The sequence below is a fragment of the Oreochromis niloticus genome, linkage group LG5 (assembly GCF_001858045.2).
Source record: "Oreochromis niloticus isolate F11D_XX linkage group LG5, O_niloticus_UMD_NMBU, whole genome shotgun sequence".
NCBI classification, from domain to species: Eukaryota; Metazoa; Chordata; class Actinopteri; order Cichliformes; family Cichlidae; genus Oreochromis; species Oreochromis niloticus.
In genome coordinates, this window is record NC_031970.2 from 33,890,551 (window position 1) to 33,916,148 (window position 25,598).

A 25,598-nucleotide genomic window follows, 5' to 3' on the forward strand; every position below is an offset into this window, starting at 1 on the left:
CAACGTAAAAAGAAAAGAGAAAAACCCACAAAGAGGTATCAGACAACTACAGAGAAATGCAAAAAGACAAAGATGAAAAGCAAACTTTAAAAAAATCAAATGCACAAAGAGTCACAAAACAACTACAAAAAGATTCACGATACACACAAAAGATGCAAAACTACCACAGAGATGCACAACACCCCTTAAAAAGATGAAAAATGCTAGCAAGGGAGATGAACCAACTACAAAGAGATGCTAAGCAACTTCAAAGACATATAAATCACCCTCAGAGAATTGTAAACAAAAACAAACAGAGTATACACAATACATTAAACAACTGCAAGCATCCAAAAACAGACATAAAACAATTACAAAGGGATTTTAAACAACAAAGAAAGGTGGAATTTATGGAATTTATTGTACATCTTCAAAGATGTACAATAAATGTACACATAAGAACTACAAAGAGATGCAAAACAACTACAGAAATGGAATCGATCAACAAAAGGCACAAAGCGGTGTCACATAACTACAGAGAGATGCAAAATAACTTCAAAGGGGAAAAATGATCCGTAAAAGAAACTATAAATACCCCATATAACTGCTTGATTATGTTTAATCAGTCACAGAAACACAAAAAAAATGAAGCACAAATTGTCACAAAGATCAACAAAAGCTGTCTTTTAATTGATGGCTAATGTGTGCACTACATTGCAAATACAATGCAATTTCCATGGTATGATTTCGGTTCAGTACTGGGGTTGGAAACACCTCTAGTGAAACAGTGAGTTGGTTTTGAAGTTGTTTAGAATTTGCTCCACTGATATCAGCTGAAGGGCAGTTTCTCATAGCTGATGGGTAAACTGGTAAGCTGAGCAACTGGTAATGTCATACACTACTTCTTCATTCCTTTACATGCACAAATAAACTGTTCATAAAGTGAGCATTATTCAGGTAGAAGGAAGTCGGGGACATTTCAGCTCAGAATCCAACACCAAAAGCTTCACAGACCTTTAGAGAGGCCTCTGTCTTTGTGTGCTTTTGGCATAACAAACATCAGTGAATCACTGAGCTCACAACACTCCCTAAAACAAATGATTATCAGCCAAATAAAACTCATCAAAGCGCTTGTTGTCATGGCAGCCGTGCAGGTGACATCGTTTTCAGATGTGAGCAGGTGAACCCAACAAAGGCTTCACACCAGCCTGGTTGCTATTGATCACAACCGCCACTTGTGGAGGCTGAATAGTCCCACAGAAACCTGGAGGAAATGATGCTATTATCTCCCTGCGGCTCTCTGATGCAGGCCACATGAATAGGCTGACCACTTCAACGGGATGATTTTCATCTGGTGTACCTGTGTATATATGCAACACTCCAAACATCCGCCTCTGCTTATTTCAGCACCGAGACCACTGGAACTATGTGGTATGACATAAATAAATGGAAAACTGGATATTAACTCACAGAATATATTTAATGAGTTCACTGCAAAAAGAAAAATGTATAGATTAACTGCATTTTTAAAACCATTATTATTAGCTTTACTATGTATTGCTACATTTTTGGAGTATTTACATAATTCATTCATTGCATTTTGACCACTATATGGTTCCCATGGTTCAAGGTTCAAGGTTCTTTATTTGTCACATGCATAGTTATACAAGTATAACACACAGTGAAATGTATCCTGACACGATCCTCGACATGTGCAAAAACATTGGGGGGGGGGGGGGTAGAGGGATAACATTATAAATATATATATAGTATATACATTGGGTGAATGTGCAGTAGAAGCAGCAGCAGGTGAATTCTGTACATTAATATGAATAGACATCTGACTATTTTACAGAATGGACAATATAAACATATTTAAAGTTAAAGGAAGTTAAAGGAATTGAGTGTCTGGAGGAGAGTCTCAGTCAATTATAGATGATGTGAGATGGCGTGTGTGTGTGTGTGTGGGGGGGGGTGTTGGTTTAGGGCCCGGATGGCTTGAGGATAAAAGCTCTTCTTGAGTCTCTCTGTCCTTGTCCGGATGATGCGGAACCTTCTACCAGATTGTAGAAGTTGGAACAGTTTGTTGCCAGGATGGGACGGGTCCTTCAGTATCTGCGTTGCTCTAGTCCGGCATCTCCTGGTGTAGGTGTCCTGAAGTGGGGGGAGAGCAAACCTGCAGCAGCGTTCTGCTGTACGGATCACTCTCTGGAGAGCTTTTTGGTCCTTCACACAGCTGTTCCCGAACCACGCTGTCATGTTCTGTGTGAGGATACTCTCCACAGCGCCTGTATAGAAGATCCTGAGGATCTTTGGAGAGACCCTGAACTTCCTTAGTTGTCGGAGGTGATACAGGCGCTGCCTAGCCTTCTTGGTCTGGACCTGAATGTGGGCAGCCCATGTCAGGTCTGAGGAGATGTGGACACCAAGATATTTGAAGGACTGCACCCTCTCCACTGGAGCTCCATTGATGAAAATGGGTTTGTAGTCTCTGTGCTGACTCCTTCTGAAGTCCACCACCAGCTCCTTGGTCTTGCTGACGTTCAGCTGGAGGTGGTTGTCCTGGCACCATGATGCCAAATTCTTCACTTCGTCCATGTAGGCCGCCTCATCGCTGTTGGAGATGGCACCCAACACCACTGTGTCGTGATAGGGTGCAGGGTGATACAAAGATATGATTTAAGGGTGAAAGACTACATCGACCCTGGTTGGGGCTGGGTCTGCTCTGGCGTAGCTACATGCGGGATCACTGCTGCAGCCCCTTGTGGCTGCTGGATGACCCCGGTCTTTTCTAGGTGGGTGCCACAATTGCCCCCTGCAGTGGTCCTCCTGGGACTCTCGTACTCTTGGGGGCCTCTTGATGCCTGCTTCGTGTCCTGGGGGGCAGGGCTGTGGCTCCCCACACCTACCTACTATTACACTTAGATGGAGAAACCTTCTGAACACAAGCGCGCTCACAGAGGTAGCCTCCTCAGACGCTTGGCTGCTGCCTCTGAGCATGTCTGTATTATTACTGTGTGCAGCTCAGTAACATTTAATGTTTACTACTACACATTCACGTGTTGTTTTTTCCCCAGCAGGTGATGAAGCAGATTGTGTGTTTTTTCCTCTCCATCCCTCTTCTTCTGTTAACTTCCTCCCCAACTTCTCTTTCCTGTTCACCAGTCTTGTCTGTTCTGATTGTAATAATGCAAAATGAAAGTGGACCAGTATAGCAAAAGCTGCAATGGTCTAATGGCTCTAAAGTAAAGTCTGTGTTCTCTCTTTTTTGGGCAGAAGGAAAAAAAGATGTTTGCTGATGGTACTGCCAGACTAACATGATATTTTTTTTTTTTTTTTTTAAATTATGACAAATTAAAAAGTGTGGTGTGCAACTGATCTAAAAGCAAAGTTTAACTACAATGTGAGATTTAAAGTTCCATTTTAACCAGTTCACACCATGTACACCAGTTTATTGCCAGAGTGTTGCGAGTATATCAGTCCAGTTAAATCCTATGACATATTCTTCAGCAGAAACACTGAAGTTAAATGGAAAACTATCAAGTACCGTATGACTAACTTGTAACTTTTTTTTTTAAAAAACTTTTATTACTCTTGACCTAGATGGAAATCTGTGAGCAGATTCTCTTGTTTCAGAATCCTGAAATCATTTCACACATAAAAGTCCAAACTGGGTCACACGAGTCAAAGGCAGACGAAACCTGAAGGTAGACATGCCTTTATTTAACGCCGAGTAGTCTCTACAAGTTCCACACAAACAAACAAGCCATTTATACAGATGAAAGGTAGTTGACAGCAACAGCAGCGCCGTCTTCCAAACGACATACAGCTTTACCATACATATGAGACAGCACAATGCAACAAGCAGTCATTAAATTACAAACTGAGTTTTTGACGTACAAACTGAGTAAAAACACGACCAGAGCAATCCAGGTGGAAACTTCCCATTTGCTTATTTGAAACAGTCTCCAGGCTCTTGATGCATCACAGGCTTCTCTTGAAAACTGACAACTCTGGTGCTTCCACAAAGCAAAGATAAATATTGACAAAGACATGTATATTCATATAAGTCAAGCTCAACTTATAAACCTGTACGAAGGATGTATGGAATGATGAAGGCATGGTGATAACCTATGCACGCACCAGAATTGTGCATCCTTTCAAACCCTGGTAATGAGCCAATTTATAATAGATCAATCTGGGGGCCGGGGGGGTTGGACGAAGGGTTTGGGCCACCATCAGGTGCTTCTACAGAGGGACATCGATCCTTGCCCACCCAATTATTTGAGGTTACGGGTAAGGACGTCAAAAACAGCCCAAACACACACTGAGGAATGGTGTGTGTTTGGGCTTCTCTGAGAGTGACACGCTGGTGGGGCCCAATAGAAACATCAGCAGAGTAACCCCGCTGTTCAGCAGGCAGCTTTCACATCAGACTCCCTCAGCCAGAGCAGAAGACATGCAGATCTTCAGCCCTGACCAACTCCATTTACCTCATAACTCCCAGTCAGATTGAGTGTTTTACATGTTCAGGTGCTCCTGAGAAATAAATGCCCTGTAAAGGGAGGGGCTGGAGGTGAGGCTGAAGTTAAGGTTGACTGGGAGTCAAGAGGAAAAGGTTTAGTAGGGGAGTCTAACATGAGAGCAGCCTGCTAAACGAGCAGGGTTTAACCTCAGCAACCGGACTGTGTGATGTCTCCACCAGAGCTCTTGGTTACCTCCAGAGTGGTAAAGACCTAGAAGGTAAAGAGGACACAGGAACATAATTAACATCTTTAATGCCACAGGCATCTTCTCATTGGTTGAAAAGGGATTGTTCTTAGTTCTATTTGTTTGTTTATTCATCTACAGCCAAACATGAAACTTCATACCAGGCTGTCACATCAATGCACTGTTGTTTGTTTCAGATGAACATATTTGGGGTAAAAGGTAAGAAAATGGAAATAAATATGATGTAAACCCATCAAACAAGAGGATCCTCAGCAGCCTAATGCACTGCCATTAGCACCAGCACGCATTAACATAATGAATAATCATACCCCCTAATTACACCAATTATTCCCAAGCGTGCATCACCACACACACAATATTCAAACAATTCAGACACTGATTCTGTTTAAGAACTACCAAGTGCTACACACGATGAATATCCTGTTCCAGCCCATGATAAAAGAGTGAGACCACTTAAGACAGACATGCAAGCACTTTAAACAAGCCGTCTATGGCTGCTCTTTGGACCTTGTTTCTTATCCTGGCTGTCTGATAGGACAACTGCAGACATGCACAGCTTTCTTTCTGCCTTCAGCATATTTGCTGTGCAGTTTGTGTGCTAAAGGCAGCTCCAGTGTCATTTCCTGTTCTTACTGGCTTGACGAAAGTGCTATTGCAAAATGCTGTGGAAATTAACAGTTATTAGTTGTCATACTGGACCTGGAGTGGTTTGACACTGAACTGTGCAGTCTTTTTACAGTCTTAGATTAGTCTAATTTAAAAAAAAAAAAAAAAAAAAAAATCAATTTAAAAATCCTGTGTCGTCTTGTTCTCGTATCCAGTTGGGTGTCCAGGCCACCTGCCAACCCGGCAGGGTGGCGATAACTTTTACAGATAGCCCAGGTTTGGACCAATTCTTGGATGCTGGCTACGTGTCTCACGAAAAAACAAAACCCCATCCTAAATAAATAAATGCAGGATCTGAGGCAGTCCACTAAGACAGAAAGATACCCAAGTAAATAAAGTGGCAGCATTGTCTTTTTACCTCAGCACAGGTTGGGTGGATGCCGATGGTGGTGTCCAACTGTTCCTTGGTGACACCACACTTCATGGCTGCACCGAAGCCCTGGGTCACCTCTCCTGCATTTGGTCCTAGGTAGTGGAAACCGATGACTCGATCCTGCAGAGTGGCATAAACAAAAAAAAAAAAAAAAAAAAAAATCAGGAGCTCAGGCTGGTGGCTGCTACAGATTCAGGCACATTTGTCGGTTGCATTTTAGTTTCTCTGATCTTACGTTGTCTAGTTTGTTGCAGATGATCTTGCTGTAGCATTTGTTGTTGTCCCTGCCGGGTACGGTGAACTCCAGAGGCCAAAAGAGACTGTGATACACCTGAACATGAGACCAGAAACACATGAATGTAAAAGCTTCAAAACAAATGCCGTTCTGCTGTCCAACGTCAGGCCGCATTCACAGATGTACTGAAGAGTTTGTATGACTGTGGAATAAAACACTAAATGCATGCATTTGCATGATGGCAACCTCTGACAACCAAGTAAGTTAGAGACAGTTTCATTCAATCTGAAAGCAGCAACCAGAGCGCACAGTCAGCCGAGCCCCGTGTGTCATCAATAATTCAGCTGTTACCTCGATGTTTTCCTCGCCGTAAAGCTCGATGGCTTTCTCCTCTGGCAGACCGCAGGAACCGTACTCCAGTGGGGTGAAGACTGTGGTGGGAACATTGATGTAGTCACACTGCAAAACAGCGTTTGGTTAGTGATTAACAAAATCTTGTTATGGAACACCAGATTCATCATGTGGAGCACAAAACATTCTGACCTTCTTTATGTCCTTCCCTTTCAATGACTTCCTTCAGATTTTAACAATATACCTCTTTAAAATAAGATTATTAGTCTTAATGGCACCTTAACATTCAGTTTCCATCCTACGAAACTGGTCTTTATGCACCTTAAATAGGTACTAAGAGACCGTTCAGACACTTTATGTCTGGCAATATTGAGTTGGTTGTAGTTTAATGGACAAAGAGATTTTAGTATGACAGTCAGAAATCATGACAGTCACGTTGTACTTACTTTGACCGTTGATCCTCCGTAAAGGCGTCGGGCCAGCAGCTTGCCAGCCTGGATGGCTACAGGTGTCAGCTCCCACTTGCCTTCCAGAATGTCACCAATGGCATAGATGTGGGGCACGTTGGTCTGCTCTTCATCATTCACAGGAATTTTTCCATTCCTGCAGGATGGGATCATTGAGGATACCTTTAAGACTTTTATCCCGTTTTGTGACTTCAAAATAAATATCTGACTGTTGAAGTTCAAAGTTAAGTGGGTGTAACAATAATAGAAAATTACAAATTCATTTTAACTGAATAACAAATATTTTCTTTATAATAAATCTTTACAATAAGCCTGACATTGTGTAGATGACTGGGGACCGTTATAGAAAGCACCAAAGAAAGTTATACACTCAACAAAAAGCCTGCAGGAAACAAGGTTAAAGAGCACCACACAAATGTTTATGCGGTGTGTCAGTGACAAAGCAGAAATGAATAACTGGCTATGAGGTCATTCATACTTAGCAAAAAAGGAGAAGCACACTTGCAGTGGTATCCAAATCACTGGCAGTATTCTGCACTGCGCAGGAGCAGAACCAGCAAACCAGCCACAGGCCTCTGAGCACAGAAGCCCTCTGGCTAACGGTGGGCTTCAACTAAAAATTGCTATGGTCATGAGACAGGGCCATATGACTCAGAACACTCTTTAAAGCTGGACTCATGCCATCTTAATCTCTGCAGGCCTCACAACACAGGCTCAGCCATTCAGTTATTCACACAAGAGTGGAAAGAAAGCCTTATAGAAAACACTGCATTTCTATGCTGGTATCAACAGCATCAACAATGACCTGCAGAAGGTGTCAGTCTGTGAGAATGTTTTTCTAAAACTAATTTTATACTTTTACTCTTTCAAAAACAAACAAAACAAAGAAACAAACATGTGCACTCAGAGCAGAAAGCCTTTTTAATATAGATACTTCCTTTGTTCTGTCACTTAATACCAATGTGATATACAGCAGTGTTCTCATCTTACCCACAAGCAACCACTCACCTCCCCACCAAATTCCCCCAACACTCACACCACGCAGAGAGCCCTGAGCAGCAAGAACTGCTGAATCACCGTGACTGTACTGCGAGTATTAAAGGGACAGGGGAACACATGTACAAGCACTCAGAGAGCACAAACCTCCATCAAGCCAGCTCACCCTGGGCGGTGTTTACTTTTAATTGTATTTTCTGTATATTCACTGTGTTTTCTTTGGTCTTCAAGAAGTTTGCAGTGCAGTAAAATATTATACTACAGTATCTGACAGAAAGACAGATGTGAAATGTAAATGTGAGGTCAGAGGTCAAGTCTCACGTGATATTTGGATGCAGACTTTTAAAAATAGTTTTAAAGATGAGACATTTTATGAAAGTTTGATCTCATTTGATCTCATTTGACCTTGAAGGAGAGGCCAGAGGTCAAATGTGACAGGCTAATACCATATAAAGATTTTAAAATTTCCATGTGTTGGTAATACACACCAGATTGTCACAATCATTAGTTTCTCAGACCTCGACCCCAGTCTACATGCCTACAGAAGCCACAAAAAAAGTTTGACCTATCAAGTTTGATGATGATTTAATGACACATGCAAATACACTCGAAACATGGCCTCCTCGGAGGTAACAACATACTGAACTTACTTTGGGTTGACTTTGACTCCTGCCTTGTCCAGGCCGAGCTTGTCTGTGCATGCGTCTCGGCCCACTGCGATCAACACCTGAAGAACAAAAATCCCAGTTTGTTAGCTTTAATACAGTTTGATATTAATCTTGTGTCACTGCCAATTGTTCCAGAGACATGGCATCTTCTGAAGACTAACATGAGAGCTGATGATTACATGGCAGTATCTCAACATATCACAGATGATGTAAAATCATCATATATTTGGTTGAGTTAAACTGTAAAAATGGGGGTTTAAGAAAAAAAAAAAAAAAAAAAAAGGACCCTAAACACTATGGAGCCCAATTAATAAAATGCCCACAGAATAGTGTTTATTGCAACACTAAATGTAGTTGCTTTCACAGAAATAAGCTGAGAGAGAAACAGATTACTCTTGTGACGGAAATACATGACGACGGAGCAGAGAGAGGGGTGAAGGAAAACCGAAGCGATACATACAGTGTTGTACTCTCCCTCGATGATCTCGTCGGTTTCTGTGGACTTAGCTGTCACCTTCAGCCTGCCAGGAGTTCCTGCTTCAAGCTCCTCTATCTGACACACATAATTGAAGAGAAAAGGCTTAAAACATCATTCAAATATACACTGATCAGAGTCTACTGATCACCTCCTGCGTTCACTATAAATCAAAGGCTTTTAATGTTGACCTATTAAGCACATGACCTGACAACATTAAAGATTACAGCTATTACCAATGCATGTAGGCATACTCTGAGATCAATAAGCTAAATCACAAACAGCAGGTTGTGTTAACGCTCACCTTTGTGGGTACATATTTACGGAGGAACTTAACACCGTGCCCCTCCATGTGTTCGCCAGCGCGGTTGGCCATGTCCTGGTCGAAGCCCCTCAGCAGGATGGACCGTACCATGACGGTGACGTCGAGCCCGAGGCCGGCCAGAAAGCCGCCACACTCCAACGCCACATAGGACGCTCCGATCACCAGAGTTTTCCCCGGGCAATAAGGCAACGAGAAGAGGTCATCACTGTAAAAAAAACAAACAAAAATAAGGTGAAGTTAAAGCAGGTTTTTGTGCAGCTAGATTTGCATACAAAGAATTTAGCAGGTGTGACACTGGCTTCTGCTGATTCTGATCTAGATCTTCAGGTTATTTTTTCTTTTTACCTCACAGGGTGTGGAGACATGCTATCTAATCCTTATTTAAAGCCTTGAGCCACACTGGATTATTTAATAGAACAAGGTTCATGATGTTGCTCAGCGCTGCCCTGCACTCTGAGTGACCAGCGTGTAGGAAAAAAGTTTAAATTCATTTCCTTTTTTCAAAGATTTGCAAATAAACAAATATTTCATAAATAAATATTTCATGTCACAACAAATAAATCCAACCATATCCCATATTACTGCTTATCCTATCCGTTTTCAGGCGTAAGCTATAGGATGTGTAGCTTAATTTCAGTAGCTGACAACAAAAGTACCAAATCTGGCTGACTGTCCAACAACAGCTGTGAGATCTGAAGAGAATCCCCGAATAAACCCTACCAAGCCCAGGCTTGTTTCTTACATTGTTCAGACAGCTCTGGTTTAAGATCTTGTGGAATAAATGAGCCTCTCTGCCAAGACAGGAGCATAATCGTCAAAGACACCTGAGGATAATCTCACATCAGCATTCACAGAGCAGGCAGACAGACGGCTGCTCTGAGGCACAACAACCTGCTGGATCATTAAAGGGCAGGTTTGTTTTCAGAGATCACACCCTTAGCAAGTGACACTTATTTCAGACACCCATGAACCCAACCACTGGTCTAAAAAGGAGCTCTGGATGGAGCTTCAGTCACTCACACACACTATAACATAGTTTGTCAGATTCTGTGTACTCTGCACGGTGCTGTCACCTGGTGATGCAGTACTCCTTGTCTCCGGGAACGCCCAGGTAACGTGGCCTCTCACCCGTAGCCAAAACAAACTTGGCTCCTGTGTAGAACGTCTCCTTCCCTCGTTTGTTTGTAGCCTGTCAGGAAACACAAACAAATATTTGATACACATGCAACATAACAGGAAGTCTTTTCAATGTAGTGGATGTTTCTGAAACATCTGCTTTTTGTGCAACTAGTGAGGTGACTGCAACGACAGCCAACAACTTCTAAACACCGATAAGTATTTTTGAAAAGCCTGTTCAGGACAGACGAAAATAACAGTTAATTCAACAGGATGATTTCTAAGATGACAGCTTACACAGATTAGTAACAGGTTGTGAGATAGTAACATGAGCAAATGAAGACTTTATTCAGTTATGAAACGACTAAACCTCTGCATGAGTTTATTGAAGGTTCATTTTCATTTAAAGCAGTCAGTTACCTTGATTTTGTGTGGTTCCACAAACTCTGCATAGGCATTGACATAGTTGACATTCTTGTCCCTCAGTGATACCCTGTAGCCCCAGTTCAAGGAGCCAATGTAGTTGTTAACAGCAGTCTTCATCGTGTCCCAGTTGTGTTTCACTGAAGACAGAAACAGACACTCATCAGTAGAAGCAGTGGAAAGACTACGGGGTGCCTCCTAAATGGGCTCGCCTCTGATTTACCACGGCAAGCTGGTGCGATGTCACCCCTGTGTGACCTCCTGGGTCGGTGCCCTGAGCCCTCACCTGTCTCATCGAACTCCCAGCCGAACTTGCGCGCGTCCTGCATGGCCGTGGCCAGCAAGGCTGTCTGGTGCATCAGCTTCTTGGGAATGCAGCCCACGTTCACACACGTTCCTCCAAGACCTGATCGTCACAGCAGAGCACAGTAAAACTGTCGTTTAGCAGCCACAACAGATCCAGACAAATCCTGCGTCAAACGTTTTACTAAAAGGAAGTATCATACCCCAAGTGGTTCCTTTTGGTGTGGGCACAACGTAGTCCAACACCATGACCTTCTTCCCCAGTATAGCAGCTTCCTGTTGTTACAAGAATATATCTTACTGCTGTGTTGCACAGTTTTATGGAGCAAACAGAAGTGGTGTAAGTGAATTACATCATCAGCATTAGTTTCACACTAGTTCTGAGAAATCACCAACAAACCACAGATCAAGAACCACCTTGCACTACATTTCATTATGATCACACATTTTAGCCTTCACATTTTTCTGTTTTCCTGTCATTTACACTAGTACTCTAGTTTCTGTCCTGCGTCCTGTTTATCATATAAGTGTGTCAAATTCCCGCTAACAATCCTCCCAGAGACAAAGCATGCAAATGTCTGAAATTCTGCAACCCCACACAAGTACAAAAGCACGGCTGTCTGTGGGATCCCCAGTTCACACAAAGCAGTCAAATCGGAGCTAAATATTGAATTCTGACATCACCTTTGAGCAGGCCAAGCCTCCAGAGCCGCCTCCGATGACGATCAGGTCGTAGTCGTAGTCTTCATTATCGCCGTTAAGCAGCTGCTGCAGGCTGCCGTCTTTATGGGCCTGACACAAACAGCAACACAACGTTTGTTACTGTAGCACTTAGCAATGCTAATCATTTCAAACACAGTTACAATTAAAAAAAAACAAACAACAAAAACAAAGGGTACACTGAGCTTTTTCATACCAGGTGTTGCTATTAACAGATATCCCAGTACAAGTCGGATAGTAGCACTGCCATCCATTATCTGATGTGGATTCGTATGAGCAGTGTGTTGGGCGACAGGTAAATTTTGCCATTCAAGTCTCCGGGTGATGCTTCCGGTCGGGATAACATTATTATTTACAAGTAACTAGGTCTACAAAGATTAGCTGCAGCAATTTTACTGAATGTTTCTGAATATTTTCATTAAAGTTTTTATACAGTAGCATTTCTTTTTCCTGCAGCTGTACGAAGTGTATGAGACGACATAGCCCACCCTGTTCATGCACCCCTGATGGAATAATCACCATAAATCTTTTTCTTTTTTACATTTTCAATGAATTTCTCACAGCTTGGCTTAGTAGCATCATACGCTGACAACCACATGGTTTGTTTTCACCTCTTTCCAGTTGTGACAAAAAATAACCAACCTATTTCTGTTATGAGAAGAGGACACTATGTCATATTTATGCCACAAGAAAAAAACAAAACAAAAATGAGTGTTAGCAACATCTCAGCTGCAAGACGACTTTCATTGCTTACCTGTAATGTTTTGTCACAGCCACCGATGTGCTTCTTGTTGATGAAAACATTAGGAACCGTTTTCTGTCCGGTCATCTCAAGCAGCATCTCCTGGTAGCTTGTCCCATTATCTGAAGGAGGGGGAAAAAAGGTTATGCATGGCAACAAGTTTTTCACATGCTGAAACTTAGCCATGAATTGTGTGTTTATACCATCTTTGATGTGCAAATGAAATACAAACAACAAAAGGGAAGGGTAAACCTGTAATGTGTACTGCTGTAATAAACAATTTCCTTAGCTGATTCTGTGCTGACTTTTACTGCACATTATGACCAATTATAGCCACTGGTAATTAAGTTTGTTAGGTTTTCCACCGATTAACGTTTAACATCCACTGCGTGCAACCCATCTCTAGCATTAAACCTTGGCAATTAACTCAGCAAGACAGGAGCAGTGAGGTACGAGTGCACTGAGATAATGGCACAGGGCCATCTTCGGTGAATGACTCAGCACATTTTGTGCTTCTACAAAGACAGCCCAGACCGTGTGGACTAACATGGTGAACCAGTATAGGACAACGTTTCCGATATGTGAACAGAAAAGCAAATTCACTACTGTGAAAATGTAATATATTAAATTAAGGGCTTTGAAACTGACAGCACAAAGCAAAATGTACATTAAACAGGAAGAGGCTTTCAACAGACAAATTAGAAACACAGGCCTTAAACAAGCAGCTGGACTGTCATGAGTGAATTTTTAAAAACCTACACTAAAATAGCCAATAAAGCAAACAATAAACATGTATTGTTTTAGTTATATAATTGCTACCAGGTCACAGACAAAGATGGTCAATCCCCTGTTTATACCTGCATCTTTGTCACTCATTTGCTGTAAGAAGTGATACATATTTGTTTTGCTCAAAAGAATCTGCAGTTTTAAGCCTTTAAATGGAAAGCATCATACAACACTATAACTAACTATAAGCACTTACTTTACAAAACTCCCAGCTGTTTTTTATATAGTTATTCACCATTTGAATAATACACATAAAGCCACTTATGGGCAGCCACAGAGTGTAACAGCTGCTGACAAACATTAAATATCCCTCACAGCGGCTATCAGTTACCTCACAATGCAAGTCTTACCCATAAGATCCAGCTCCACCACATTGCACTCGACTTTCAGTTCTTTGAACAAGTCTTTCACCTGAAAACACAAATAAGGTAAAAAGATTAATCCTACATCAAACGCACACAACATTGTCCACACGTTAGAACATTTCATACTAACAAATACTTCATCTTGTAACTGTCAGGTAAGCCTTTGTGTCCAGGTTATGGCGGCAGAAGACAGCATTTTAAAATGGGAGAAAAGTATGAATTTTAAATAAATTAGCGCAGCTTTGTAAATACAGTGCGTTCAGAATTTACAGCGCATTGTAGCTAATCACTAGCAGAGTTAACGAAGAACAATACGATACGTAAAGTTGACTTTCCAAAGAGCTCGTTCAGAGGCGGCAAAAGCGTCCCAGGCTTAAATGTATAACACTGGACATTCATCTTCCGCCATTGTCGACCTAACGTAAATTATATTAAAGGCTTTGCTGTTCAGTTTTGTTTTTGTCATTTAGCGAGCTTATGCGTAATAGTAAACTTTTAGCCACCAAAGTTGATGACTGTACTAACGCAGCAAGGCCAAACCAGCAATTAGACCAAGCCCGTGTACTTCGCGTTAGAAGGTGGAAGTTTCTGACCGGCGCGGAGCGTCTACCGTCTACGACAAACCAAACGCCTTACCTTCACACAAAATGGGCAGTAGCTTTTGCTGAACACAATCACTTGATTGGAGTCGATAAGCTCTTGTATCTGAGATTTGAGTTCCTTCTTCCCGCTGTCATTTTCGACGGGAGGCATTTTCGAGATATTTCTGTCTGCCTGCGCAGGGCAAGCTTAGGTAGACGGCTGGCTACGGCTGGTGGATAAAAACCGAACAAACCGTCTCTCTCTGTACAATCTCGAGAACAGATCTAAATCTCGAGTCTGTTTCCCAGAGAAAGTATTTCTAAAAAATATACTCGAGCCGCGGGTCTATCCCCGGATCTACTCCCTTTGCTGTCACCAGCTAGTCTACCAACCGCGCCAAACGTCTTTTACCATTTCTTGTCTCGTTACGGTGGGTGCGCTCGATCTGTGTCACCGCGCTCACCGTGAGCTCCATTGCTAATCACTACATGCAGGAAGAACCCCTCCCACTCGGGAAACCTCGTGCTATAAAACGCATCTACCTATAAACGTCACAAGGTTGGGTAATTACATGCCGTAAAGTACAAGAACTGTTATGCAGTCAAAATATTCCGCTTAAAATAAAGTATTTCAGAATTAAACGCGCACCTGCGTAAAAAATAAGTAGCAACTGTCAGTTAAGGTGACGCTAACACAAGTTGGGGGCCTACAGGCGTCTCCGTAAGACAGCTAATCCTAAGTCAAGACAGGAGTGAATGGAAGAGGAGCTGTACAGGAATGTACTGATGTATTGTTGACGTTTGACAGCAACAGAAAGCTAAGTTGACAACCGTGTGAGCCCCTAGCCCCCGAGTATTTCAGCATTATTATGAATATTACTTGTCTAATTGTGGGTCCTGTAAAGCTTACAGGCTGGTGTCTACCGCCATCTGCTGGTAAGTGTGACACAGGTACATTTTCTCTGTAATAATTTTCCAGGTTCTTCCTTTTTAAACGGTCTATTCCTTCCTTTTGTCACACCTTCCCATGGCAAACGCCAAATGTCCACTCTGTAGCACAATTTCTGTTAAAAGTTCAGTATCCCTAATAATAAAACGTCCTGTCTTAAATACACTTTAATTTAAAATAAAAAAAACTACGTAAACTATTATTAATACAAATATTTTTCTCTCGATTTTTTTGGTTTCTGAAGAAAAAACATAGACAAGATGATAGATTGATAAAGACATGCATAAATCAATATTTAAATTCTGTTTTATTCAAATAGCACCAAATCATAACAACAGTCGCCTCAGGGTGTTTTATACTGTAAGGTTAAGATCCTACAATAATATAGAGGCAACATAGAAAACCTCAACAATCACATGGCCCTCTATGAGCAAGCACTTGGTAACAGTGGAAAGGGAAAAAATCCTTTTAACAGGAAGAAACCTCAATTAGAAACAGGCTCAGGGAGGGGTGGCCATCTGCTGTGATTGGTTGGGAGTGATGAGAGGAAGACAGGAAAGAAGACACACTGTGGAAGACAGTCAGAGATTGATAATAGCAGCTGGCCAAGACTATTGCAGCATAACTAAGGGAGGATTCGGGGTCACCTGATCCACCCCTAACTATATGCTTTAGCAAAAAGGAAAGTGTTAAGCCTAATCATAAAAGTAGAGAGGCTGTCTATCTCCTAAAGGGAAAATGGGAGCCTGGAAGCTGAAGCCACTGCCTGTCAGTTCACTTTTAAATAAGCCTGTTGTGTCAGTTTTGTTTAATATTCCCAATAAAAGTCATAACCTGGTCAAAAATGACTACAAGATTCCTCATAGTGTTACTGGAGGCTAAAGTAATACCATTTAGACCAAGTATGTGGTTAGACACCATATTTATAAGATTTTTAGGACAGAGTACAATGACCTCAGTTTAATCTAAATTTAGGGGCAGGAAATTAGAGGTCATCCAGGTCCTTATGTCTTTAAGACATTCCTGCTTTTTAACTAATTAGTGTGTGTCATTTGGCTTTATGCATAAATAAAGTCGGGTATCATTTGCATAGCAGATGCCTTGCATTGAAAGATACTGCCTAAGGCAGTGGGCCCCAACCCCCCGGTCTGTGAGTCGTTTGGAGAGTTGAGGCTCGGGTGTGAAATTTATGATTTTCAAGGTTTTTATCGGTTTTTAGTGTTATTTTTTAATCATTTTTATCATTAACTCGGTTTCCCTGGCTCTTTTCCCGTGTGTTATGAATAAATCGTATTTTTTTTGGTACCGGTACTGGTTTTATTTTGTTGTATTTATGTATTTATAATATTGTCGGACATAAACCGGTCCGTGGCGCAAAAAAAGTTGGAGACTGCTGGTCTAAGGCACAGGTGTCTAACTCCAGTCCCCGAGGGCCGGTGTCCTGAAACTTTTCCGTGTGTCCCTGTTGCAACATACCTGAATAAAATTAGTGGGTCATTAGCAAGACTCTATAGAACTTTATTGTATGCTGAGGTGGCAATTCAGCCATTTGATTCATGTTACAGCAGCTCATGAGTGAATTAACATGGTCCAATAAAAGTACTTTTAGAACTACATTTTTCCAACACTTAGATTTATTTAAATTTACTTGAGAAGGGTTTTGACAGATTGATAGCTCTTTCTCGATTCTGTGGGTGGTGGTGCATGGCCGTTCTTAGTTGGTGGAACGATTTGTCTGTTTAATTCCGATAACAAATGAGACTTCGACATGCTAACTAGTTACTCGACCCCGTGCGTTCTGAGTCCAACTTCTTAGAGTCAGGGCTCTAGAGTGCGACCAATTTGGTCGCATTTTTCAGTGGTGCGACTAAAAAAAAATATTTGGTCGCACCGGTGCGACCAAATATTTTCGGGTAACAAAAAAAATAAATAAAAAAAATCTCGGCAACTCTCAGTGTGGTCAACAACAGACACATATTATGCCCCTATCGTGGACTAAACCAATCAGAGATAGTCAGGGGCGGGACCTCTCTGATTGGCCGTGGTCCAGTTGAAAGTGCAGGTGGATAGAGAGAGGTGAGTAGCTTGAATAAAGCGATATCAATTCATTAACGGATTCCACACAAAGACGTAAACACAGAGCGGACCCCACGCATCAGAAACAGCTTTGTCTTTCTCGGCTTTCTCACCCCACGGCCCGAACACGGACACGCTGTCCGAGCTTAGCGATTCAGATGCGTCGGGTCCGCGCTGTGTTTCCGTCTTTTTTGCGCTAGATTCTGAGCTGCAGGTTTTGTCTCTCCAACCAAAATTCGCCGAGCCAGCAGCAAAAGAAGCAGCAAACTACGCTTCACATTTGATCAATTTCGTCATGAATTCCCTCTGACTTTTGCTGTTTTGCTTCCACCACGATAAAAATCACACTTCATGCACAGCTCTCTCTCTCTGTACTTCAAGAACAGTTTCCCGTCTCAAATCTCTGTTTTCTGCATTATTTATTCGCTTATTACCCACCAGTCTACCGTTGTTTACAGCGCTGTCGGCAGCTGTCTTTTTCTTTTCTTTTCCTTTTTTTCACTTAAATGACCTCGGACAAGAAAGCCTAATTTCTGCTGTTCAATACTGAAGAAATTTAAACTTCTTAAAATTATGCAAAATTGCAGAATATTGCAGAATATTTTTAAGGTTATCTGCTATAAAAAGGCAGGCCAGGAAAATCTCCTTCATGTTTTTCTGTTTTATTCTCAGTTACTTTGACACAAAGGCATCTGCTGTGATGTTCACGTCTCATGTGTATCAGTACTGATAAATGATCAGAATTATAATATTTCTGACTGTCTGAGGCTAAATTGAATCGAATCAGGACTTTGAGAACCGGAATCGAATGGCTTATAGAAATCATTGATGATACCCAGCCCTAGTGAGCATCCTAGGCCTGACAGAAGTGGATGTAGCTGTGGGTAATAAGAAAAGATGAAAAGAACTATTGATAACTTTTGTGTTAAGTTAAGGACTGATCTGTCTGAAATTCATAGCCAGCTCTGACACGGTGCCATCAATCTTTGAATGCTGAAAAAACAGCAGTGTATCCAGAAAACACATTATATGCTGCAAGGTGAGTGCTTTTATCTCCGGGCCCACCCCCACCTGCGGCAGAGGGATAGGCCGTTTCAGCCGGCTGCTCAGCCTTAACACTTGGCTTTCCTCCACCTGTGTCTCCCACGGCGTGGGTTTTATTAACAATTTTGATGCCTTCTGGGAGAGGAGACATCTTTTTGGGGCAGACTGACTCCACCTCAACGCCTGGGGACGCCGTTTGCTGTCCGCCAATTTGGTATTTGGCGTACAGCACTCCCGCACACGGCCCTGTCATTACCCCAAACCGACACTACCCGCTGATCTGTCCTCCACTGACTGATGTCCCCGTGGTCCCAGCTCCTACATTTGTTCCACTTTTAACAGTAATACACAAAACTCTGGACTCGGACCTCTCTCTCCCACAGTCAACACAATACCCGTCATAATCACAAACAGAGAGCAACACAATTATCATAAATCCAGTAACTCCAAAAACATTAATAACCTCCGGCCTCTTCAAAAATCTCAGACTTCATTGAACTCTACTGTCAAAAATCCACCAGTCTCAATTAGTATGGCACTTTTAAATGTCCGCTCTCTGTTGAATAAGTCTTTTATTATTAATGATTTAATTTTAGATAATAAACTTGATTGTTTATTTTTAACTGAAACATGGCTGGGTTCGGATGCACCAGTTGTTCTCACTGAGGCCTCCCCACCAAATTTTAATTTCTCTTTTTCCTTTAGAAGTGGTAAGAGAGGTGGTGGGACTGCATCTTTAACCAATAACACACTCACCACCAAACACATTTTATTTGATCATTTTACCACTTTCGAATTCCACGCTATTGTTTTTAGCAGCCCTCCAGTTTTATCTGTCACAATTTATAGACCACCTAAAGACAGTGCTGCTTTTATCAAGGAATTCTCAGAATTTTTAACAAACATACATTCAAAATATAACATGATAATTCTAACCGGTGATTTTAACCTGCACATAGATAATCCTTCTGACCCTACATCAAAAGAATTCTTAAACATTCTTCACTGTATGGATTTTACCCAGCATGTCACGCAGCCGACTCACAACAGAGGACACACTCTGGACCTGGTCATCACCCATGGGCTGTCCACCAGTGTGTCCTCTGTTGTTGACTTAGCTGTCTCTGACCACTACTGTGTGTTTTTTAACATCACCGGTTTTATTCAGCGGGAGACCTCGGTGCGAACTGTGAGGAGGCGCTATCTAACCTCTGAAGTGGCTGCAAATTTTACCAGGGTTTTAGACGAATGCCCCCTGTGATTCTACCTGCACCCTGTGATTTTATTTTTAATCATTTTAACAGCAAACTGAAGAAAAGCCTTGACTCCGTTGCTCCACTCACCACCAAAAAGATTAACGTAAAACGTGTATCACCCTGGAGAAACGAAGAAGTCAAAAAACTCAAAAGAAATTGCAGGGCAGCAGAAAGGAGATGGAGGAAAAATAAAAATGAAATCAACTATCAAATACTTTGCGAGCAACTTAAAATTTACAATAGTACACTAAGGAATTCAAGAAATTCATACTTCGCAAAAATAATCAGTAATAAGAAAAATAATCCCAAGGTCCTCTTCTCCACCATAGATCACTTATTTAACCCTGATTTTAACAGCTCCCAAAGAACCCCCACAGACTCACTCTGTGAGCAGTTTGCAGACCACTTCAGGGGAAAAATCAACACCATCAGATGTGATATTTTATCTTCTCGTGATATGATTTTAAACACATCTGAGGGCTCGACTGTACCTGAGGAGACACTGGACAGCTTTGTCCTGGTTAATGCTGAGAACCTTAAGAAAGTTTTCTCCACAGTGAGACCCACCACATGTCTTTTAGATCCAATCCCCTCTCCACTTTTTAAAACACTTTATGGATTTTTTGAAGCTGAGCTTTTATACATGATGAATTGCTCTCTTCAGTCGGGTGTCTTCCCTGCTGCCTTTAAAACGGCGGTGGTGAGGCCCCTTCTGAAGAAGAGCAATTTGGATTGCAATAATTTTAATAACTACAGACCTGTATCCAACTTACCATTTTTAAGTAAAATTTTAGAAAAACTTGTTTTTACTCAGATTAATGATTTTTTGAATGATAGACAGATCCTAGAAATATTTCAGTCTGGATTTCGGGTGAACCACAGCACAGAGACCGCTCTCCTAAAGGTTTTAAATGATATTAGATGTAACTGGGACTCCCAAAAGCTCTCAGTCCTGGTGCTACTGGATCTAAGCTCAGCCTTTGATACAGTAGACCACGCTATTCTTTTAAACAGACTGAAACACATGGTGGGCCTCTCTGGTGCTGTACACAACTGGTTCACTTCCTATCTCTCAGACAGAACTTTTATGGTGAGTACAGATACATGCTCCTCTAAGATCCATAAAATGACATGTGGTGTGCCTCAAGGGTCGGTTTTAGGCCCTGTACTTTTTAATTTGTATATGCTCCCTCTTGGCGGCGTCATCAGGAGGCATGGAGTGAACTTCCACAGTTACGCTGATGATACTCAGCTGTATATCTCCGTGTCTCCTGATGACACCAGACCAATGGATGCCCTTTTTAACTGTATTTTAGATATAAAATCTTGGATGGCAGAAAACTTTTTACAGCTTAACCACGACAAAACTGAAGTTTTAATCATCGGTCCTGAGGCTCAGAGAGAGAAACTCTTGTCTAAATTACAGGCATTTTCACTATGCCCTTCACTACAAGTGAAAAACCTGGGTGTTATTCTTGACTCTGAGCTTGGTTTTATCCAACATATTAAACATGTAACCAAAATTGGATATTATCATCTAAAAAATATAGCCAGAGTCCGCCCTATTCTCTCTCGGGCCAACACGGAGATGCTGATGCATGCTTTTATTACCAGTCGCATTGATTATTGTAATGCCCTGCTCTCTGGTCTCCCCAAAAAGAATATTTCACCTTTGCAACTTTTGCAAAACTCTGCAGCTCGTGTGCTGACGAAGACCAGAGGGCGGGCCCACATTACACCGGGTTTTACAATCGCTGCATTGGCTCCCCGTGTGCTTCAGGATCGATTTTAAAGTTCTTTTATTGGTTTTTAAATGTCTTAATGGTCTTGGGCCTTCTTATCTTTCAGATCTGCTTTTACCATACGAACCCTCGCGGACCCTGAGGTCCTCTGGTACTGGCCTTTTGATTGTCCCTAAAGTCAGGACACATACTCACGGAGAGGCAGCTTTTCAGTGGTATGGTCCTCGACTGTGGAACAGCCTGCCGGAGGAGCTCAGGGCCGCAGAGAACGTTCATGTTTTTAAAAACAGGCTCAAGACCCACCTTTTTAATTTAGCTTTTACCTAACGTTTATTTATTTAATGCTTATTTATTCTATCCTGCTATTCTATTTATATTATTCATTTAGTTTTACCTAATACCTATTGATTGTATTCTTATTCATTTTTTATCTTCTTACTCTGTTTATACTTATATTTATATTATATCCCACTCTTATTTATTTTATCTTTTTATCCTGTTTATATTCTTATTAGGTCATATCTCCAGTGTTTCCTCGGAGGGGGCTCTCTGCACCGGGGCTGTGATCGACCGTGGCTGCTGGGGCTCTGTGGGTCCTCTCATCCTGGCTGGGGGGCTTCTTTGCCTCCCTCCTGCTGTGTGCCCAGCCTGGAGGCTGCGGTCTGTGATCGGCTCCCGGTGCAGACAGCTCCCTGCGATAGTGTTTCCTCACTTGGCTAATGCGTACCCAGCCCAATTTTACTCTTTAGGTGTGTGTGTGTGTGTGTGTGTGTGTGTGTGTGTGTATGTGTGTGTGTGTGTGTGGGGTGGGGGGGGATGTGTGTATCATGACCGCTTCTGTTAATGACAGTGTGGGGAATGAGTGGGAGGGTGGGGTGGGCTGCTTTTAACCATGTAAAGCACTTTGTGCTACAGTTTGTATGAAAAGTGCTTTATAAATAAAGATTGATTGATTGATTGATAAATGCACTGCCCAAATGTCCCCTCTCCCCACTGCCTTTCAGCAGCAAACAGGTCGTCAGAGGAGGCCAAAATGATGATTAAGTGTAACATTTTCTACAATATTGACAAAGCAATTTAAGCACAAGTTTGTTAGTTAATAATTTAGAAATGAATATTGTCTGTATGGACTTCCCCCCAAAGAAAGTGCACATGTAAAACTGCGGTGTTAAGCGATGCGGTTGAAAAATTTGAGTGCGCCTAACTTTTGTGCTGGTACGACTAAATTTTTAAAGTTAGGCGTACCGGTGCGCCCATGTCAAAAAGTTAGTCTAGAGCCCTGTCTTAGAGGGACAAGTGGCGTTCAGCCACACGAGATTGAGCAATAACAGGTGTGTGATGCCCTTAGATGTCCGGGGCTGCACGTGCACCACACTGGCTGTATCCCAGTTCAGGGTCTGCAGCCTTAAAGGCCGCATTTTAAAGGCGATTACGTCACCGCGACGCGGCGAAGGCTGTCCCAATTCAAAGGCTGCTCGAAATGCGGCCCTCAAATGCGTCCTTCATTTCCCTGAATTTTAAGGCTGTGGCAGTGTAGACTTCGTGGCCCAACATATCCCACAATTCATAGCGCGGCAGTCGGTGTGGATAATTTTGCCGCAGACGCGGAGCGGCCGAAGAGTAAACTGTTTAAAGTAAGTACTGAATAATATGCCACTTATTTATGTTCAAATGTTTAATAATAAAGAACATTAAAACATTACTGTTGGCCACATATCGGCAAAGTTATGTGACATTAGCGATGTTTGTACTTTCAGCGTTTACTTGGTTTTAAAACCTTTACTTTAAAATATATATATGTATAGTTGACCTTAATATTACAGAGATGTGATGATTTTGTGGATAATTAAAGTCAGTCATACTGAAAGAACAATGTTTGTCTCTTATATATAATACACCTATATATACACTGTCAGAGATACTTGTGTTTGAGTGAAGATTTAAGGTGATAGGAAATATAAATAACTGCAACTTGAATCTTTACTGAAGCTCAGTATTTGACACAGAGTTCACTCACATGAATTTCACTCACATGTGCCGGTACCAGTGTACCGGCACATGTGATGTGACAATAAAAGTGATTTGATTTGAGACTTCAAACTCACTGCTGTAATAACTAATAATGATTAATATAATAACTATAATATTGACCATATCATATTTACACTGACTTTAGTCTCATGAACAACATTAACTAATTGTTATTTACTAGCTAATCTTATATGACTGTTCAGTACAGATATGAAGGCCAACAATCATGTTTTACAGTCCTGTGGTCTCAGCCTCAGATACTTATTAAATCACACAAAGCTCGTGTAGAAACAAACAAACAAATGAACAAAATATGTTCTCCTTCATTTCTGTCAACCACACGTTTCCAGCTATCATGGTTGCTAGGCAACCTGGGCAGCGCGACGGAGGCTAGACCGTCCCATTTCACAAGCCTCGCACTTCCGGCCTTAGCGGTCTTTGAGTACGCGGCCCTTGAGGACCGTTGAGGCTGCGTACTTTAAGGCTGCAGACCCTGAATTGGGATACAGCCACAGAGTGGATCAGCGCATGTCTACCCTTCGCCGAGAGGCGTGGGTAACCCGTTGAACCCCACTCATGACAGGGATTGGGATTGCAATTAGGGGTTCCCACCTCAGCATGCAGTCAAGTTCTATAGAGTCTTGCTAATGACCTACTAATTTTATTCAGGTGTGTTGCAGCAGGGACACGTGTAAAAGTTTCAGGACACCGGCCCTCGAGGACTGGAATTTGACACCTGTGGTCTAAGGGAGGTATGTATTATGTAAACAGAACTGGTCCTAGCACAAGATAATTAACCTTTCTGTGTGAAGAAGACTCTTCATTTACACGAACAAATCAGAATCTTTTCGATTGATATGAGTCCATCCACTACAGTGCAGTACCTCAATAGTGTGGAAAGCTGCACTGAGGTCTAAAAAGAGAAGCACATAGATGAGTCCACTGTCAGAGGCCATAAGAAGATCACTTATAACCTTCACTAATGCTGTTTCTGTGCTGTGAAGAGCTGAAACTTTTTAAATAAACCATTCATCTGCAGATGATCAGTTAGCTGTTTTATACAAATCAGGGCCATATTAAGAAAAAATATACATATTATTGATCATTTTGAGAAAAAAGTCAAAAAAGTGTGGAGGCTGCAGTTGCTTCAAGACAAACTGCCAAAACTGTCTGCTATACAATCTACAAAATGCCTTCTGTAGATGGGTTACTGAAACAAATTGATCAGTTGTCTTGTGACACAACATACATCCTCTTTAGTGCATGAGGGTGTAACCATCGATATCCTTGCATCTCTCCACTGTCAGACATTTCATTTTGTACAAATCAACTCTTCCACATCTGATCAGATGCAGCTTTCTCCACCATCTTTTCAGTCCCCATACAGAGTACCACACTATGTTTATATGCTAAAAGAGAAATCATTTCCTTGTAACTAGAACTATTCTGAAGTACGATCTCACTAATTCATCTATAGAAGGCACTTTTTAGAGGGTATTGCAACCCCACCAGTTTGCTTTGAAACAAGTGTAATCTCCACATTTTGACTTTTTTCTCAAAATGATCAATAATATATTTATTTATCTTAATGTGGCCGTAATAGTCCAGAGTAGTTTTACAACTACTCTTTCAAGAATTTTTGAGATAAAAGGAAGGTTGGAGATTGGCCTATAATTAGCTTGGATAGTTGGATCAAGTGATGGATTTTTAAGAAATATTTTAAGGCCTAAGGTGTGTATCCCAAGTGTCTTTTCTTTTTCAGTCTCTGTGAGTCACTAACCCTCCAACAGATGTCCCCAAAAGGCAGAAACATCCACCCTACAATAATTCTAAACAAACCTTCTGTCCACATGAAGTTAGAAGGCACTTATAATCACTTAACAGTGAAATAAATCACCTCCTTACTCTAATGCACACTATAGCTACTTGTCCTCATCTTAACCTAAAACTAACTTCACATGATTGGGACATGTTTTTCACTGAGTTCTGTCCCAACAAAATGAATGAGTAATACAAGTACACACACACACACACACACACACACACACACACACACACACACACACACACACCTATAAGTTGTTGCACTGGTATGTGGTTACGACTGCATTTCCCCAGTACGACCACACCTTTGATAAAGCATGGCAATAAACCATAAACATGTAACATCCAGATACTGGATATTAGAACGAATATAT

General features: G+C 41.6%; 1 protein-coding gene and 1 long non-coding RNA gene across 2 annotated transcripts; one reads left to right on the forward strand and one right to left on the reverse strand.

The window, feature by feature from the left end:
- Positions 1-3,681: 3,681 nt before the first annotated feature.
- txnrd3 (thioredoxin reductase 3) lies at positions 3,682-14,728 on the reverse strand. The gene is made up of 16 exons (XM_003442660.5): positions 14,358-14,728; positions 13,707-13,767; positions 12,583-12,692; positions 11,793-11,900; positions 11,312-11,384; positions 11,092-11,211; positions 10,803-10,945; positions 10,340-10,455; positions 9,246-9,471; positions 8,927-9,019; positions 8,449-8,525; positions 6,782-6,938; positions 6,336-6,443; positions 5,985-6,080; positions 5,735-5,869; positions 3,682-4,715 (listed from the first exon to the last, which is right to left on the reverse strand). Exons 1-16 carry the CDS (start codon positions 14,472-14,474, stop codon positions 4,653-4,655), a joined length of 1,803 nt encoding a protein of 600 aa, XP_003442708.1. The 5' UTR covers positions 14,475-14,728; the 3' UTR covers positions 3,682-4,652.
- A 2,573-nt stretch (positions 14,729-17,301) lies between these two features.
- Positions 17,302-25,290, forward strand: LOC112846979 (uncharacterized). The gene is made up of 3 exons (XR_003220233.1): positions 17,302-17,327; positions 24,070-24,152; positions 25,163-25,290. It is a non-coding gene; the product is annotated as an uncharacterized LOC112846979 (long non-coding RNA).
- The last annotated feature ends 308 nt before the right edge of the window (positions 25,291-25,598 follow it).

What these genes read in the sequence shown, in the direction of transcription:
- txnrd3 (XM_003442660.5), bottom strand. Translation starts at nt 14,474, where the DNA reads ATGCCTCCCGTCGAAAATGACAGCGGGAAGAAGGAACTCAAATCTCAG. An exon ending in GGAGTCAAAGTCAACCCAAA is followed by an intron (nt 6,939 to 8,448) that starts GTAAGTTCAGTA and finishes CCCATCCTGCAG; the next exon opens with GAATGGAAAAATTCCTGTGA. An exon ending in TCCACCCAACCTGTGCTGAG is followed by an intron (nt 4,716 to 5,734) that starts GTAAAAAGACAA and finishes TTTACCTTCTAG; the next exon opens with GTCTTTACCACTCTGGAGGT.